General features: G+C 37.8%; 1 protein-coding gene across 3 annotated transcripts in view; it reads right to left on the bottom strand.

Moving 5' to 3' along the window:
* Positions 1 to 16,861, bottom strand: part of PLCH1 (phospholipase C eta 1) — a 288,838-nt gene that overhangs the window by 23,678 nt on the left and 248,299 nt on the right. For all 3 annotated transcript variants that reach the window (XM_071214576.1, XM_071214574.1, XM_071214573.1), the window contains 2 exons: positions 11,605 to 11,676; positions 591 to 682 (listed from right to left, as the gene is read on the bottom strand). In XM_071214576.1, coding sequence (XP_071070677.1) covers positions 591 to 682; positions 11,605 to 11,676 — 164 coding nt within the window. The remainder of the gene's footprint in view (positions 1 to 590; positions 683 to 11,604; positions 11,677 to 16,861) is intronic.

Raw genomic sequence — 16,861 nt, forward strand, 5'->3', positions numbered from 1 at the left:
AGATCATATGTTACAACCTGAGTTCTGAAAATATGGTCATTTTACTTATCACAAGTATTACTGGCAACAAAAATTAAAACAGCAACTAACATTGAACAGCAACTAATATTTTTACACACTTATTTAATTGGGCCAGGCAGTCTAGGAAGTTCAATTATTTTAATCCTTATAATGACCCTAAGAGACAGTTACAAAGGAAGAGCCTAACTTGCCACAATTAAAGTTGGTAGGTGGAAGAACAAGGATTTGAACATGAGTCTGACTTCAGATAACTGGCTCCTGACACGTGATCAGTATCTATCTTCTCCATCAGTGGAGAAGATGGGAGTCCTCAGTACTAGTTGATGTGGTCCTTGCTCTCTTCTCTGAAGACACCTTGTACCCAACTAGCTTTAGTAAGTAAGGGCTCACCTTGTGCCAGGCACAGTGCTAAGGTTCCCCACATGCATTGCCATCTCAGGTCCAGCTGGTCTTCACACGCCCCACTGACCTTAGCACTTTATTGCAATCTATTCCCCAGACACATAACAACTGACAGGGAAGGAAAGGCCCCAGGAGTCTGGGTGGGAAATGTGTGGAAGCTTTCTTACCTGTACAACTGGCCACTCTCCTTGACAGGATTCTGCTGCATGTCCTCCTCGTCATCAGTACTGTAAGATTTAGATCGGGATTTTGTGGTTTTCTGTTGGGAAAAAAATCACAGTGAACTTAAAGTCACTTCATCAGGTACATTTACAACATACAGAGAATGGAATGGGCTTTAAAATACACACACACGAAGAAAATTTGGAGAAAGAAAAGTGATCAAATATTGTAGCTTGCTTCATCATGAATAACAAGCGTGTCTATGGCCATAATTATATTAAAATATTAATGCAAAACTGTAGGCTACATGCTCAGAAACTGACTTCAGAGCCAGATAATTTTGCGGTCTTAGAAAGACATCATTTATCATCAGTTGAAACTCTCTGAGAGGGGAAGGCTCAAAGTTGCAATATCTACCTAAATGATTATAAGCAATGAAATTTCCTCTTATATAGGAAATTCACTATTCCTATTGACTAAAGAATTATAAAAGGCAGATATAGGCCAACACCTATTACAGTGATGAAAGGCAAAATGTTAAATTTTTATTAATACACCAACTTATTTTTATTTTATCTTAGTATTTCTAAATTAGTATGTATACTTCTAATCTTTAAACCCATCACTATATTTCATTTTCCTATTAATTGAATTTGGTAATATATTAGGCTTCATTGTTGAAGAAGTTTTGGACCACAGAGAGGTTCAATGATGGCAGGGGAGGAACACTGGTGTGGATGTTATTGATGGGGGGCACGTGGTTGGGAGGGAGTTCTCCAGGGCATGTATATAGGGGACATAAAAATGTTCTGATATATATTGGGTATTTTCATAGTAGTTACAAACATCAACTGAGGGAATGCTGAGTTGGGAGCTCAGGGGAGCTCTGTCACATTCCCCAGTGGAACAGCAATAATCCCCCAAGTGCAATGGCAAAGACCAACAAGGAAGGATGGTCCAACAATGAGCCCTTGATACTGATGACTATGCTTATGAGGCTGTGTGCCTGAAATATGAACTAGGCATGGAGCTTCAGGATGCCTAAGAGTTACCTCCTGAGAGTCCCCATGTTGCTCAAATGTGGCCACTCTCTAAGCCAAACTCAGCATGTAAATGCAATACCTCCCCCCAGCATGGGACATGACTCCCAGGGATGAGCCTCCCTGGTGCCGAGGGATTACTACCAATCACTAACTGGTGATGCAGCTGGAAAAAGACCTTGAATAAAAGGGTCAACTCAGACCAGCAGAATATCTCGGCCTACATGTAATATCATGTGTTAAAAACTGCTTTTTGACCTTGAATAAAAGGGGGAAATGGCAAAGACAAATGCGTTTATAAGGCTTAGAGTCTTCAAAAAAGAGTTGGGAGGTCATCAAAGGGGTCACACTTATGCACTCCTCAGGAGGACCCCAGAAACAGCCAAAGTGGATACAACCCCAGGTACTGGTTCTCCTGAGGGCTATGGAGGCCCACAGGGATATGGTCATGGCAGATAGCGCTTGAGTTCAGTACCACATCAGTGGGCCCTACTTTGGAATTTGTGTCCCTGAGTGTGATGGAGTTGAACTCAGATGTGATCTTTCCACACATGCCTCTTCTGTCACTTTTACTGAACCTTTGTTTCATGCTAGTGTTGGTGTATACTCAGGACAGTTGAATCTCTGAACTGTCCATGTGCCAGCTAGGCCCTGGGCAAAGTTGTAACTCCTACTCTCTGGTTTGTTGGACTTACACAGATCAGCTAACAGGGAGGTGAAGATGGTTAATTACCATACCAGCGAACTGAGAGTGCCTACAACTGCAAGCAGGAGAAGTGCATCCATCATCCATGTGGAATCTAAGCCCCTTCTTGATATAGAGGTGGAGTGGACATCACCATCCCAGGGTCCACAGAACAGAGGAATAAAATATGGATTAGAGTGGACTTACTGATATTCTACTATAAAACTTTTGTGACTACTAAAGAAATTATGCCACTGGTGGGGAGAAAGTGGCCACAGTAGTTGTTGAGGGCAGGGAGTGGGAAGAAGAAATGTGATGAGGGGGCATTTTTGGGACTTTGGACTTGTCCTAAATGATATTGCAGGGTCAGATGCTGGACATTATATATCCTGCCATAATCCACTGATGTACCGGGGAAGAATGTGAACTACAGAGTAAACTATTGTCCACATAGCGCAGCAGTGCTCCAAAATGTGTTCACCGAGTGCGATGACTGTGCCACAATGATGGGCGAAGTTGTTAGTGTGAAAGGAGTGGGGTGGGGGAATGGGGGGTATATGGGAACCTCTTATGTTTTTTATAATGTAACCTTTTTTGTGATGTATGTATCTTCAAAAAAATATAATTTACAAAAATGATGGGGGTGGGGGGAAGGGGGTGGTTATATGGGAACCTCATGTTTTTTTTAATGTAACATTCTATGTGATCTATTAACTTTAATAAAAATTTTAAAAATCAATAAAAAAAAATTAAAAAATAAAAAATAAAAAAATTTTAAAAGGCAGTTCTGTTTTTTTTAAAAAGACAACTAGTGATTTTTAAAAATGAATAACCTGCATTCCTGGCTTTGATCACTATGCACTCAAATGACCACCTAAATCAAAATCCTTCTCTGAGATTTTGACCCATTTTAATTTTTAGTAGCAAAATGAAAATTGTTAGCCACAGGAGGCAGGCTGAAAGTTTTCAAAATTAATCTGATATCTTTTGGACAGATTTGCTATTAGACACAAAACCTTTTTGGAGCAGTGCAGTTTCATCTCTACCACTTTGAAGATAGCGCCATTATTTAGGCAACAAATACCTCAACAATACAAATAATGGAGAGGAATCCTAGGAGTTTCAGAATACCTTGCCACCAAAAAACACAGCTCCCACAAACAAAGGTGAAAACTTGCAGACAAAAGAACGCTAGACCCCTAAGGAATGTGGTTTAGGAAGGCTAAGGGACTCCATTCCCTCATTACCATGGGACCATGTCAGCTTCTAGGCTTTCTCACACTCAACAAATAAAAATTAAGTTACAACAATGGCAGTCAACTCTCTATTGTACTGACAGTAGCCTGACAATTTGATCTGGAACTTTCTAGATGCTATTTATACCTCCAATATCACAATATGCCTGGTATGTGAGCCCTAGCATCTGGTGATCTCATGTTCCAATTCAGCCTCTCACCAAACTGGTAAGTTGGTTCACTTCTTTACTTTCCTATTGTGTTTTTTTAAAAAGGGGGCAGAACAATAATATCTATTTCAAAGGATTATTGTTTGATGATTAAATAAGATGGCATAAAAAGTCACTCTGTAAGCTATATAACAGTAATTTTCTATTTAAAATACTATTAATATTCATGAAAATAATGCATAACTAGTCTATTGATGGTTATTCATTCTTATAATTTGAGGTATGCTAAATTCTAATTCTATAGTAATGAATATTCCATAAAATATTGGAAGATAATTTTAATAGCTAGTTATAATCAAGAAATGAAATAGTCTCTAATTCCACACATATAATTTGAGGTATTACAATAATATTGACCATTTGAAGTAGCAATAAAAAAATACATCATCAGTAGCAGGTAACATTTAGTGAAATGATAGTATATTTTTCTTTACATACAATTTTGACACATTTTACAATTATCATACCATTTAATCAATTTTTTATCTTACTCTTTTCCATTTAATGTTTTCTATGGTAAGCTCTCTTTAAAAGGCTGCAAAATTGTTCCTTATTGGATTGAATCACTGTTTTCTCGGGCAGCCTTTAGGGGTGAACCTTTTGGTTGTTTTCAATTTTTTGTTGTAATGACTAATTTAGCCAGCCTTTTTATTAATTCCACTGATGGAGCAAGAAGTTCCAGATACCACACTCCTTAAAGTAGAAGACATGGCTTACAGAAACCTCATGCATAAAGTAAATGTCACCATTCAACAACAGATTTCTTGTGTAACATGTTATTTCTATTAAAGTATAGCACACATTTAGAAAAGCATACCAATCATAGGTGTACATCAAGATGAATTTTCACGAAGTAAAACCACCCAATAAGGAAGTAGGATATTTTCTGCCTTCCCCCAAAGCCTTCTGATTATCACAGTCATTATCTCCTCCTCCCCAAAGGTAACTATTATCTTGATGTCTATCCCCAAAGATTTGTTTTGCTAGTTTTTGAACTTCAAATGAATGGACTCATACTGCATGTACTCTTTTGGTTCTGGCTACTTTTGCACAACATCGATTTTATAAAGGTTGTCATATTACTGAATGTAGTTATAGTTTTGTCATTTTTAATACTATTAAATAATCCATTATGTGATTATACCAAAAGTTTTTTATTCATTCTATTGTTAATAGACTTAGTTTTTTTAAAGATTTACTTTTTATTTATTTCTCTCCTCTTCCTCGCTCTTCCCCCTGCCCCCCGGTTGTCTGCTCTCTGTGTCCATTCGCTGTGTGTTCTTCTATGTCTGCTTGTATTCCTGTCATTGGCACTGGAATCTGTGTCTCTTTTTGTTGTGTCCTCTTATTTGAACTACTTTCAATTTACGGTTATTAAAAATTATGTTGCTATTAATATTGTTGTTTATGTCTTTCCATATATACCTAAGAACAGATTTTCTAAGTCATAGTACATGTGTAGCTCAGCCTTATTAGATACTATAAAACAGCTTGCCTTAGTAGTTGCACAAATTTACACTCCAACTAGCAGCGTATGAGAGTTCAAGTGTACTCTATATCCTCAATAACCTTGGCATTGTTGGTCTTTTCCTTTTAGCCATCTGGGTACAGATATATGGAATCTCATTGTCATCTTAATTTGTGCTTCCCAGGTGATTAATAAGCATGAGCAGCTTTACCTTATTAACGCTTGGATATCTTCTTTTGCAAAATGTTTGATTTTTCCCTATTTTTTTTTTAAATTCAACTTCTAGACTTTCATATTGATTTGTAGGACCTTTTTATATATTCAAGATATAAGTCCTTTGTTGCACATGTATGTTGCAAATATTCTTTCCCACTATGCAACTTCCTTTCTGATACTTTTCAAGAATAGAAGTTCTTATATTTTTAGTAGTTTAATTATAATTTTTTCTTCTTCTGAGATGCTGTTTAAGAAATCTTCCATTATCCCAAGGTCATGTCGATATTCTATGTTACATTCTAGAATCTTTTACTATTTTATCTTTCACATTTAGATCTAAAATTCACCTGTTCGCTGTGATGTAAGAGGCAAAGATTCATTTTTTTCACCACAAATGAAACAACAATCTTTTTCACCACAATTGAAACAACAATCTTTTTCCCACAGAAATAATGCTGTAGTGGTAAAATTCTGTATGTCATTCTTATTAATTTGATACTAGCTCTAGGAGTCATCAAGATATTCCCTTTTCATTCCTCATGTTGACAATTTGTGCCTTCTCTATATATTTTATCAGTGTTGATATTTATCAATTTTAATAGTCTAGGACAAGAAACAATTTTCTGCTTTACTGATTCTTTTGTTTGTCTTCTATTTCACTAGTTTCTGCTCTTTTATTATTTCCTTTTTTCCTTTCTCTGGGTTTACTTTGTTTGGTTTAATTTACTATTGTTTTGCTAACTTCTTCAGATACTTATTTATTGATTTTCATATTTTATTCTTTTTCTTTTTAAGATTTATTTTTATTTATTTCTCTCCCCTTCCCTCCTCCCCCAGTTGTTTGCTGTGTCCATTCGCTGTGTGTTCCTCTGTAACCGCTTCTATCCTTATCAGCGGTACCAGGAATCTGTGTTTCTTTTTGTTGCGTCATCTTATGTCAGCTCTCCATGTGTGCAGCGCCATACTTGGGCAGGCTGCACTTTCTTTCGCGCTGGGCGGCTCTCCTTACACGTGGGGCTCCCCTATGCGGGGGACATCCCTGCGTGGGAGGGCACTCCTTGTGCACATCAGCACTGCGCATGGGCCAGCTGCTCCACACGGGTCAACGAGGCCCAGGGTTTGAACCGCGGACCTCCCATGTGGTAGGCGGATGCCTTATCCATTGGGCCAAGTCTGCTTCCCCAGACTTTATTCTTAGGGTTACATATTTCTCTCCAAGAATAGTTTTGGTTGCATCCTACAATTTTTAATATATTTTCATTATCATTCAGAGAAAAGATTGTCAAATTTCCACTGTGAATTCCTCTTTGAGATAGAGGTTAGGACACTGGGAATTTTCCAGTTATCTTTTTATTACTGATTTCTAGCTTAATTGAATCATCAGAAAACAAACTGATTTCAAATCCTTAAAATGGCTGAGACTTGCGTTATGACCTAGGATATGGTCACATTTGTTAAACATTGAATATGCATTTGAAAGAAAAATTATATTCTGCAGTTGTTGAGTGCAATATTCTAAATGACCAATTATGTCAAGTTGGTTATTCTTGTTCAAATCTTCTAAACAAGCACTTTCAAATATATCTCCCTGTGATGAAGGAAATATTCTATACTCATGCTGTACAAGATGATGACCACCAGTCTCATGTGGCTATTGAGCAACTGCAATGTGGCAAGTGTGACTGAGAAATTAGATTTTTAATTCTACTTAATTTCAATTAATTTAAATATACCTTTAAAAAGCCGCGTATGGTTAGTAGCTACCATATTGGACAGTGCAATCTTATATTCTTACTGATTTTTGTCAGCTTGTTCTACTAGTGAGAAAGATGAGTTATCATCTCCACTAGAACAATGGATTTGCTTACATACCCTTTATTTTGAACCTATACTGTTAGGTATATACAAATGTAGAATAGTATTAGCTTCCTGGTAGATTGACTCTTTATTATTATGAAATATTCATTTTTATTTCTAATAATACTTCTTGCCTGCAGTCTATTTTGTCTAATATTAGTGTAGCTAAATCACCTTTCTTTTGTTTAGTGACTACTTGACATGTCTTTTCCCATTTCTTTTATTTTCAATGGTTTTTGGTTCCTACATTTAAAACATGTCTCTTATATGCTACATACAGCATCTGGTTTTCTTTTGTTATCTAGACTGACAATCTTTATAGAGTTTTTTATGTTTTACAATTTTTTCTAATTAAAGAAGTTGTAGGTTTACAGAAAAATCATGTAGAAAATACAGGGCTCCCAAGTACCCACCTGTAATTGACACCTTGCATTACTGTAGTACATTTGTTACAATTGATGAAAGCACATTTTAATAACAACTACAATCCTTGATTTACCTTTGGGCTCACTGTTTGCGTTGGACGGTCCCGTGGATTTTTAAATTTTTTTTAATTTTAGTAACTTACATACAACCTAAAATTTCTTCTTTTAACCATATTCAAAATATTTAATTCAGTGCTATTAATTATGCTCACATTTTCAGCTACCATTACCACCATCGTTTAGCAAAATTTTCCCATGCTTCAAAATAGAAACTTTGTACAATTTAATAATTAGCTCCCTATTCCCTACCCCTGTCTTATTCTCTGGTAATATTCTAGATTCTGATACTATGAGTTTGCTTATTTTAATTATTTCATACCAGCAAGATAATACAATATTCGTTCCTTTGGATCTAGCTTATTTTACTCAACATGATGTCTTCAAGATTCATCCCTATTCTCACATGTATCAAAACTTCATTCATTTTATGGATGAAAAATATTCCAATATATGTCTATACCACATTTGTTTATCCATTCATTGGTTGATGGACACCTGAATTGTGCCCATCTTTTGGCAATTGTAAAGAACGCTGTTATGAATATTGTGTGTAACAACCTGTTCAACTCCATCTTTCCATTATTTTGGGTGTATACCTAGACGTGGTATTGCTGGGTCCTACGGTAGTTCCATACATAACTTTCTGAGAAGCTGCCAGATTGTTTTCCACAGCATTTGCACCATTTTCCATTCCCACCAACAATAAATAGTGTTTCTATTTTTCCACATCCTCTCTGACACTGTAATTTTCCATTTTTTCAAAAGGAGCTGTTCTAGTGGGTATGAAATGGCAACTCATTCATTGTGGTTTTAATTTGCATTTCCCTAATGGCTAATAATGGCATTTCTCTCAGCAGCATAAGTATTTGAACCCATTTGCCTTCTTTCCTTCATGGTTTCTGATGAGAAATCAGCACTTAATCTTATTGTGATCCCCTTGTACATAACTCACTGCTTTTATCTTGCAGCTTTCTGATCTCTCTCCTTGTCCTTGGTATTCAACAATTTGATTACTATGTGTCTGGGCATGTTTCTCTTTGGGTTTATCCTATTTGGGGCTCACTGGACATCTTGAATAAGTGTATTTATACCTTTCAGTAAGTTTGGAAAGTTTTCAGCCATTATTTCTTTGAATATTCCTTCTGTCCCTTTCTCTCTTTCTTCTCCTGGTACTCTCATAATGCATATATTGGTACTCTCGATTGTATCCCACAGATCCCTCAAGTTACTTTCACTTTTTACTTTTTATTATTCTTTTTTCTTTTTGTCCCTCAGCCTGACTCATTTCAATTGTCTTCTCTTTGAGTTCTTCTGCCAGTTCCAATCTGCTGTTGAAACCCTCCTGGAAATTTTTTATTTCAGTTATTGTGGTTTTTAACTTCAATTGTTCTGTTTGGTTCCTTTTAAAAATTTCTTTTTATTGATATTCTCATATTGTTCTTTCATTTTTCCTGATATCTTTTAGTTCTTTTGGGTTTCCTTTATCTCCTTGAGCATACTGAAGATAATTTTTTAAAAGTCTTTGTCCAGTATGCCCACAGTCTGGTTTTCTGTATTTTTTTCTCTTTCTTTGGATGATCTATCATTTCCTGTTTCTTTGGCTTGTAATCTTTTGTTGTACATCGTATACTCTAATATTTAATAATATTAACTTTTGAATTTATTCCCTGAGATATCTATTCTGTGAATTCGTGCTTAGCTGGCAATATGACATAGGTTTTCTTGAGTGTCAGGAGTTAAGCCAAGGAACCTAAACAAAAAGTACCTTTCACAATCTTTGCAAATTTGTGCTCTCTTTCAGATTGCAGCTCTCCTATCAAGAGAGTTAGCCCAAAGCAAATGCAAAGTCCAATATCTTCCCAGTCTTTTCTGGACCTGTGTCTTGCCCTGGGGTTGTATTTGCTAGGCCTTTGGAGTTCCACTATGTACAGGAATTTAAATGCCGCTTTCTACTCTCCAGAAAACAGCCCTTCTCCCTGGTGCTCCACTGTAGGACTTAAGGTGGGTATGCCTTTGCCCCAGGCACCCAACTCAATTGTTTCTTACTCTACATTCACTGTCTTGCAGCTGCTTTTTCTTGGAGGGCAAATTGGGGGTGGGGGGAGTATGAAAGAGAATAGTTTCCTAACTGAGTCTTTCCCAGCTGAAACAAGGCAGGGACACACAAAGGGAGTAATGACCAGCTCCAAATTGCCCTGGGGATAGGATGAGGAACAAGGAAGGACTATAAGAGCTTCCCTCATGGCTCCTCAAAGATGCACCTCTTGTCTTGATATCCACCCAGCAAATGCAGCCCTTCAACTGTCCTCTGAAGCTCTGAGGATACAGACCATCTTTAAGTCTCCTTTGCTGACTTTATCTGGGGCAAGGTGGAACAATGGCCAACCTCAAAGCTGAAATCCCAGCATTCTAAATTAGCTAATCAAGAGCAGTGATCAGTGCTCAGGCCATATTCTCCCAGATCTTGAGGAACTGAGTTTTTATGCCCCACTCTGGCACCAATAAGTTATGCTACTACCTTACTGCTACCTGTCACAAGGTTGGGGGATGGGTGACAGTTGCCACCATGCAAAGACTGTAAATTTCTGGTATTTACCACAATTTACTGACCTTTCCCTGCTGCCCTTCCCTGGATGCTACACAGCGTTCTCCTGGACTTCAGAGTTTCAAAATAGTTGATTCAGATGGTTCCTGTCTGTTTAATAGTTATTCTGGTAGAGGGACTGATTTCTAGAGCTTCCTACACTGCCATCTTCCCACAATCCTCCAATCTTTGTGTTTTAATTGGAGTTTTTGTCTACTTACACTTAATGCAATTACTGTTACATTTTCGGTTTAAATCTACGCTCTTTCTTTTTAATTAGTCTCATATATTCTATGTTCATTTTTCTCTCCTGTCTTGCTTTTTTGAATTAATCAATAAATATATGTTTTTCATTTTTCCATTTTCTTCTTCTGTTAGCTTTTCATCATGCATTCTTTTATTATTAAGCTTTACCCTAGAAATTACAACATGCATCCCTCACATAACAGAGGCTAAAAAAATTAGCATTTTTACTACTTCCCAGACAATGTTCAGACCTTACAACACTTTAACTCCATTTATCCTTCTCCCATCATTGTGATATTGCTATTGGTAATGAAATCTGATTCCAATTTTTTGAAATCAATTTTAAAAATATTTTAATACTTTAAATAAACCTGATAGCCTCTAAGTACCAATCCAGTGAGACTGAACAGCAATTCTGGTTAACCAAACAGATGTGTTTATAGCTCAATCAAGCTACAGTTTTGGGTTTCAACGTAACGTTGAGAGCTTCCTTGGTAGTTCTGATCATACAAAATTTTGAATATATTCATTTTTAAACTTACAACATTTAACTTATATCCATAAAAGATCTATGATTCAGGAAACACAGGAGAAAAAGATAAATATTGTATGATTCCATTTATATAAATTATCAAGAAAAAGCAAATTCAGAGAGATAGAAGGTAGATTAGAGGCTACTAGTAGGTAGGGGCAAGGGCAATAAGGAATTACTGCTTAGGGTACAGAGTTTCTGTTTGTGGTGAAAAAGATTTGGTAATGGATGATGCTGATAGCAGCATAAAACTGTAAATGCAATTAATGACATTGAATGGTGCACTTAAAAATGTTTAAAATGGAAAACTGCATGTTATATATATGTTACCACTATAAAAAATATATATAAAATAGAAACACAGGGCTGTGTGAAGTTGCTGAGCCACTTAAATTAAAATATTTTTCTAAATTATGCACATTTATCACTCTTAATTCATACCTTATGTTTTCCAAAGTTGGTAATGAGGGATCGTCCATGGGATTTCTTTCCACTTTCCTTCACATCTGGATTCTGAGTGAATAAAGGAATAATTTGAGTATTTTTCTAAATTACTTTGCTTTTTCCCTTACTCTTGGTGGAAAAGAAGGGAGACACTCTTTCCTATTTGCTCTTGTGTGGGAAGCGAGCAGATCCTGCTCACTTCCTATTGTTCCTCCATTCTACTACGCCAAAGGCAGTGGCTGAGCCTGCCTCAAAAGAGGGCACTGGCATGGAGAGGCCTGGGGACCAGCCAAGAACTAGCTACTGTCAACAGAGCCCATAGCTGGGGACAAAAACCTCTCATCAATGCCCAGCTGCACAGGTCTCTCATAGAGCCTGTTCAAGAGGCTCTCCACATACCCTGAATGGTAATACATCATTTTTGGCTAAGAGTAGATTTAATTTTGGAAAATAGCCAAAAGTCATTAAGGGCCAATTCTGTGGAATAAAAAAGTGATCACTTTGAGCATTGCTATTTGGGACTCAAAAACATTGTAAATAAATAAACATATATGGTCAGAACATAACTATAAGGCAATAAGGTTGGTTTGTTTGAGTAAACCACCCCAAAGCATAGCTATAAGTAAATAATATCCTCTGTGGTAAGCATGGGAGAAGTGTGCCCATTTAGTTGGTAGCTTCTTTACTTTTCTCATGTGGATTAATCTCCAACTTGAAGATCTTGGGCCAAATCTCCTTGCTGAGCCTATGTTTTATTAGGGGAAAGAAAGACCACACCAGTAAAAGGGTTAAGGCTCTAAATCATATTACAATTGCCATCCCTAAAATATGTATTGGGTGGTTCATTGCTCAGGATATATGAAGAGAGACCAGCAGGCCCCAGCTTCCCAGGACTTCTAGAGAAGCAGAGACAACCACATACACGGAATAAGTATGGGTAAGCAAAACCACTTAAATCAAAGGCCGAAGGAGGATGTCTATGCATAGCTGTCAAGATTAATCAAAGATGAAACTCAGGAAGAAAAAAAAAAAAAAAGATTTGGTTAGGAAAAGCAGTCCAGAAAACCCTGGAGGTGAGGGCCCTTCAGATTAATATTAGTTAAGTGTTGACTGGCCTGTGTATGTTAATTGCCTTTGAAGAGATATTAAAATGATCATTAACTGTTCAACTATTCTGGAATTGGTCAGAGAAGTAACACTGTTCTCCAAGGCGGGAGACCCAATTCTACCCCAAGTAGCTATATGTCCTCTGGCAAGCCTTTTCTCTTGACCTCAAAATTCTTATCTGTGAATAAGAAAGTAATCGACCAATTAAACTCTGAGTTCCTATACACTTCTAACAACCCATCTATTGGTAGAGGGAACAAATCATTTATTGTTCAAACCAGAACCCTTTTGGGAGTGAAATGACATTTATAATAATTATGCTAGGACAATCCTTATAAAGCAGGATGTTTCACTTATTTAATAGGAACCTACTATGCTCTGAGATTAATGCTAATTGCATTACACATTGTCTCTTTTTTTTTTTTTTTTTAAAGATTTATTTATTTATTTAATTTCCCCCCTCCCCTGGTTGTCTGTTCTTGGTGTCTATTTGCTGCGTCTTGTTTCTTTGTCCGCTTCTGTTGTCGTCAGCGGCACGGGAAGTGTGGGCGGCGCCATTCCTGGGCAGGCTGCACTTTCTTTTCACGCTGGGCGGCTCTCCCCATGGGCGCACTCCTTGCGCGTGGGGTTCCCGCACGGGGGGGGGACACCCTTGCGTGGCACGGCACTCCTTGCGCGCATCAGCACTGCGCATGGCCAGCTCCACACGGGTCAAGGAGGCCCGGGGTTTGAACCGCGGACCTCCCATATGGTAGACGGATGCCCTAACCACTGGGCCAAAGTCCGTTTCCCCACATTGTCTCATTAATATATACAGACATCTTGGGAGATGATTAAAATGCCACTTTTACACATAAGAAAAACTGAAGAATAGTGAAGTTAAATCCTTTGCCCACAGGTACAAAGTTAGTGATAGTAAAACAGGGATTCTGTCTAGCTGTGTCTCCCTCGTCCTCCTCTACTCCTCCAGTCTCACACCCCCTCTTTATGTAAAAGGATAATATACACAGATATCTTCAACTTTGACCTCTTCTGTGAGTATCAGTGCCACATCTTTCACTGATTCATGGGTCAGACACATTGTGCCAGGAACTTGGCACACATCCAAAGGTAACAGCAAAGAAAAGAGATGCAGGCTCTCTCCTCACTGGGCTTGCAAGCTAATGGTGGAGACAAATAATTATATCCTACTAGAATAAGGACTGAAATGGGTATTGTTCCAGGCTGTGTGTGGGATGGCATAATCAAGGAGGACTTCCAATGGGAAGTGATGCAAAACCTGAAGGTGGAGATGAGTAGACATTAATAAGACAAAATGGGGGAAGGGAAATACATTGTGGCCAAGGAAATAGAAAATGCAGAGGCCAAGGAATAAGAATCCATTATCATCCAGGAAATGAAGAAAGTGTGTGTGTGTACTTTTACACATGTGCATTGGGTGAATGAATGACAGCTAAGAGCCAGAACATGAATAAATAATCTTCTGAACTGTATTTTGGGATTTGATTTTATTCTCCAAACCTTGAGGAATCGTTGGATGATTTAAAGTTGGGAATGACATGATCAGATGCACATTTCCGAAATATCACTATGGCAGCAGTATGAGTGATTGGTTAGAGGGGGGCCAGCTGGAGAGCTTGAAAAGCCCAGTTATATTTTTATGGTTTTGTAGGCAGTAGCAGCTGGGATGTAAAGAAAAGAGCAGACTTAAGAACTCTTAAGAAGACAGGCATCTTTTTTGTGTCTACTGTGTTTTTCCAACCTGAAGGATGAGAATTTCACTTGTATTTTACTTCAGGGCTCTCAAGAAAAAGACAGGACAAGTAAAACAATTCTGAATAATGACCCAGAAAGGAGGAAGCTAAAGTGACATGCCAATCTGTATCACATTCAACATATTTTTAGCTTTGGAACTAAATATACATATGTATCTGGTACAGATGTACTTATTTTTACATGTTGATTGAGCCAAAACCATGAGGAAAAAATCTAACATAACGTCAGTGTTAAAAACCTCAATATTCTACAGCCCAGTTTACTAAAGTCACAGCTGCCTTTACTTTATGCTAGTCTAACAAGAAAAGGGGAGGTGACTTTTGTTCCACGACATCTCTGAAACCTGAGCTCTTTTATCTGATGGGGAAATTATCATTAGGACCTGTTCCTTGAATAACAAAGGAAAGAGAGGCTTAATTTGTTTTTTCCCAAGTCTCCAATATCGGCTGTTGCCATTCTAATCAGAATGGTCTAGGATAGGGCAAGAATGTCTCCAAAATATATTGGAATTTTTCTGCATGATACTGCAATGATGAATATAGGCCATTATACATTTTGTCAAAACCTATAAAATTGTGTTGTGCAAAGTGTAAACTATAATGTAAACTACAGACCATGACTAGCAGCAATGCTTCAAAAGGTGTTCATCAATTGTAACAAATGTACCACATTAATGAATGATGCTGTTAATGTGGGAAAATGGGCAAGGGGGAAAGGGAGAGTGTGAGGTATATAGGAATCCCCTGTATTTTCTATGTGAGTTTTCTCTAACCTAAAGCTTCTTTGAAAATGAAGTGGAAAAAAAAAAGACAGTGGGGAAACATACAGAAGAAATTGTCACTGTACATAAAACAACAAATCTTACTGATAGAGGCACAATGCAAAAACTTTATTTTATTTTTGATTATTCTTTTTTTATTATCTTTATTTTGGAAGGTTTGTGGGGGGGAAGGTTTTAGACTGCAGAAGGGTCACAACTGTGGCAAGGGAGGATGACTGGTACAGGCATCAGTGGTGGGAGATGAGTAGGGAGGGGTACATCTGCAGTATGCCTCTATGGCATATGAATATGTTCAAGTGGTTATGGAGTGTTGTCTTGGTAGGTGGAGACCCACAAAATAAATGAAAAAATATTGAATTCCCATCCTGGGGAGACCTGCCACTCTAATAGAGTGGCAAGAATCTCTAGAGTGCATGGGCAGTGCTTAGTGAAGGAGAACAGACCAATACACCAGGGCCTTGATATTCATGCTTGTACTTATGAACTTTGTCCTCATGAAATTGAAACTTGGTTAGTATTATATATTGCCTAAGAGTTACCTCCTGAAAGCCTCCTTGTTGCTCAAATGTGGCCTCTCTCTCTAGGCCAAACTCAGCATAAATTCACTACCTGTGTGGGACATGACTGCCAGGGATGAGCCTCCCTGGCACTGAGGGATTATTATCAAGCACCAACTAGTAATACATTTGGAAAAAGACCTGGACCAAACAGGGGAAATATTAAAACAAATGAGTTTTTATAACTAAGAGATTTCAAAGTGAACTGGAGATCATTCCAGAGGTTTCACTTATGCATGTCTCAGGAGGATGTCACTGACTACCACTGTAAATAGTGCTGTGAGTTGGGGGGCTCCTAGGGCTCTAGAGGCATTTGGGTACTATAGACAGGGCAGAAAACCCCAGGAATTTGGCACCCTGTCAGTGTGCCTTATCTTGGGATGTATGATAACCTATCCCCATGATGTATCAGAGTTAGACTCATTTATAATTTTCCTACACAGGTTCTTCTGCCCCTTTTATTTGAACCTATAATTAGCACTATACCTATTAAATATGTATCCCAGGAATTTGAATTTTCCATTTGTTCATATGCCAGTTGAGCCCTGAATCTCAGTTGAGTATCAGCCAACACCTACTCTCTGGTTCATTGGACTTGCCAAGGATAACTATCAAAAGGATGATGATGGACAAAACCCACACCAAAAAACAGAGTATCTATAACTGCAAGCAAGACAGTTCCATTCATCAGCCCCATGGGATCTAAGCCCCCTCTCAATTGGAAGCAGACTGGGCATCACCATCCTAAAACCCTTAAGATTGAGGAATGAACAAACTTAAGGGGAGGGAACTATGGACTAAAGTAGACTTGTTATTATAGTAATTGAAGAACTTGTAACATTGATATAAAGGAAGTGGCCACCAGAGGCTCTGAGGGGAGAGAGAAAGAACAATAGGTATAGCAGGGGGCACTTTGGGGACATTGAAATTGTGCTGCATGACATTGCAATGATGGACACAGGTCATTACACATTTTGTCAAAACCAAAAAAATTGTGTGGTGCAAAGTGTAAATCATTGTAAACTATTGACCA

This window comes from Dasypus novemcinctus, chromosome 4 (genome assembly GCF_030445035.2).
Source record: "Dasypus novemcinctus isolate mDasNov1 chromosome 4, mDasNov1.1.hap2, whole genome shotgun sequence".
NCBI classification, from domain to species: Eukaryota; Metazoa; Chordata; class Mammalia; order Cingulata; family Dasypodidae; genus Dasypus; species Dasypus novemcinctus.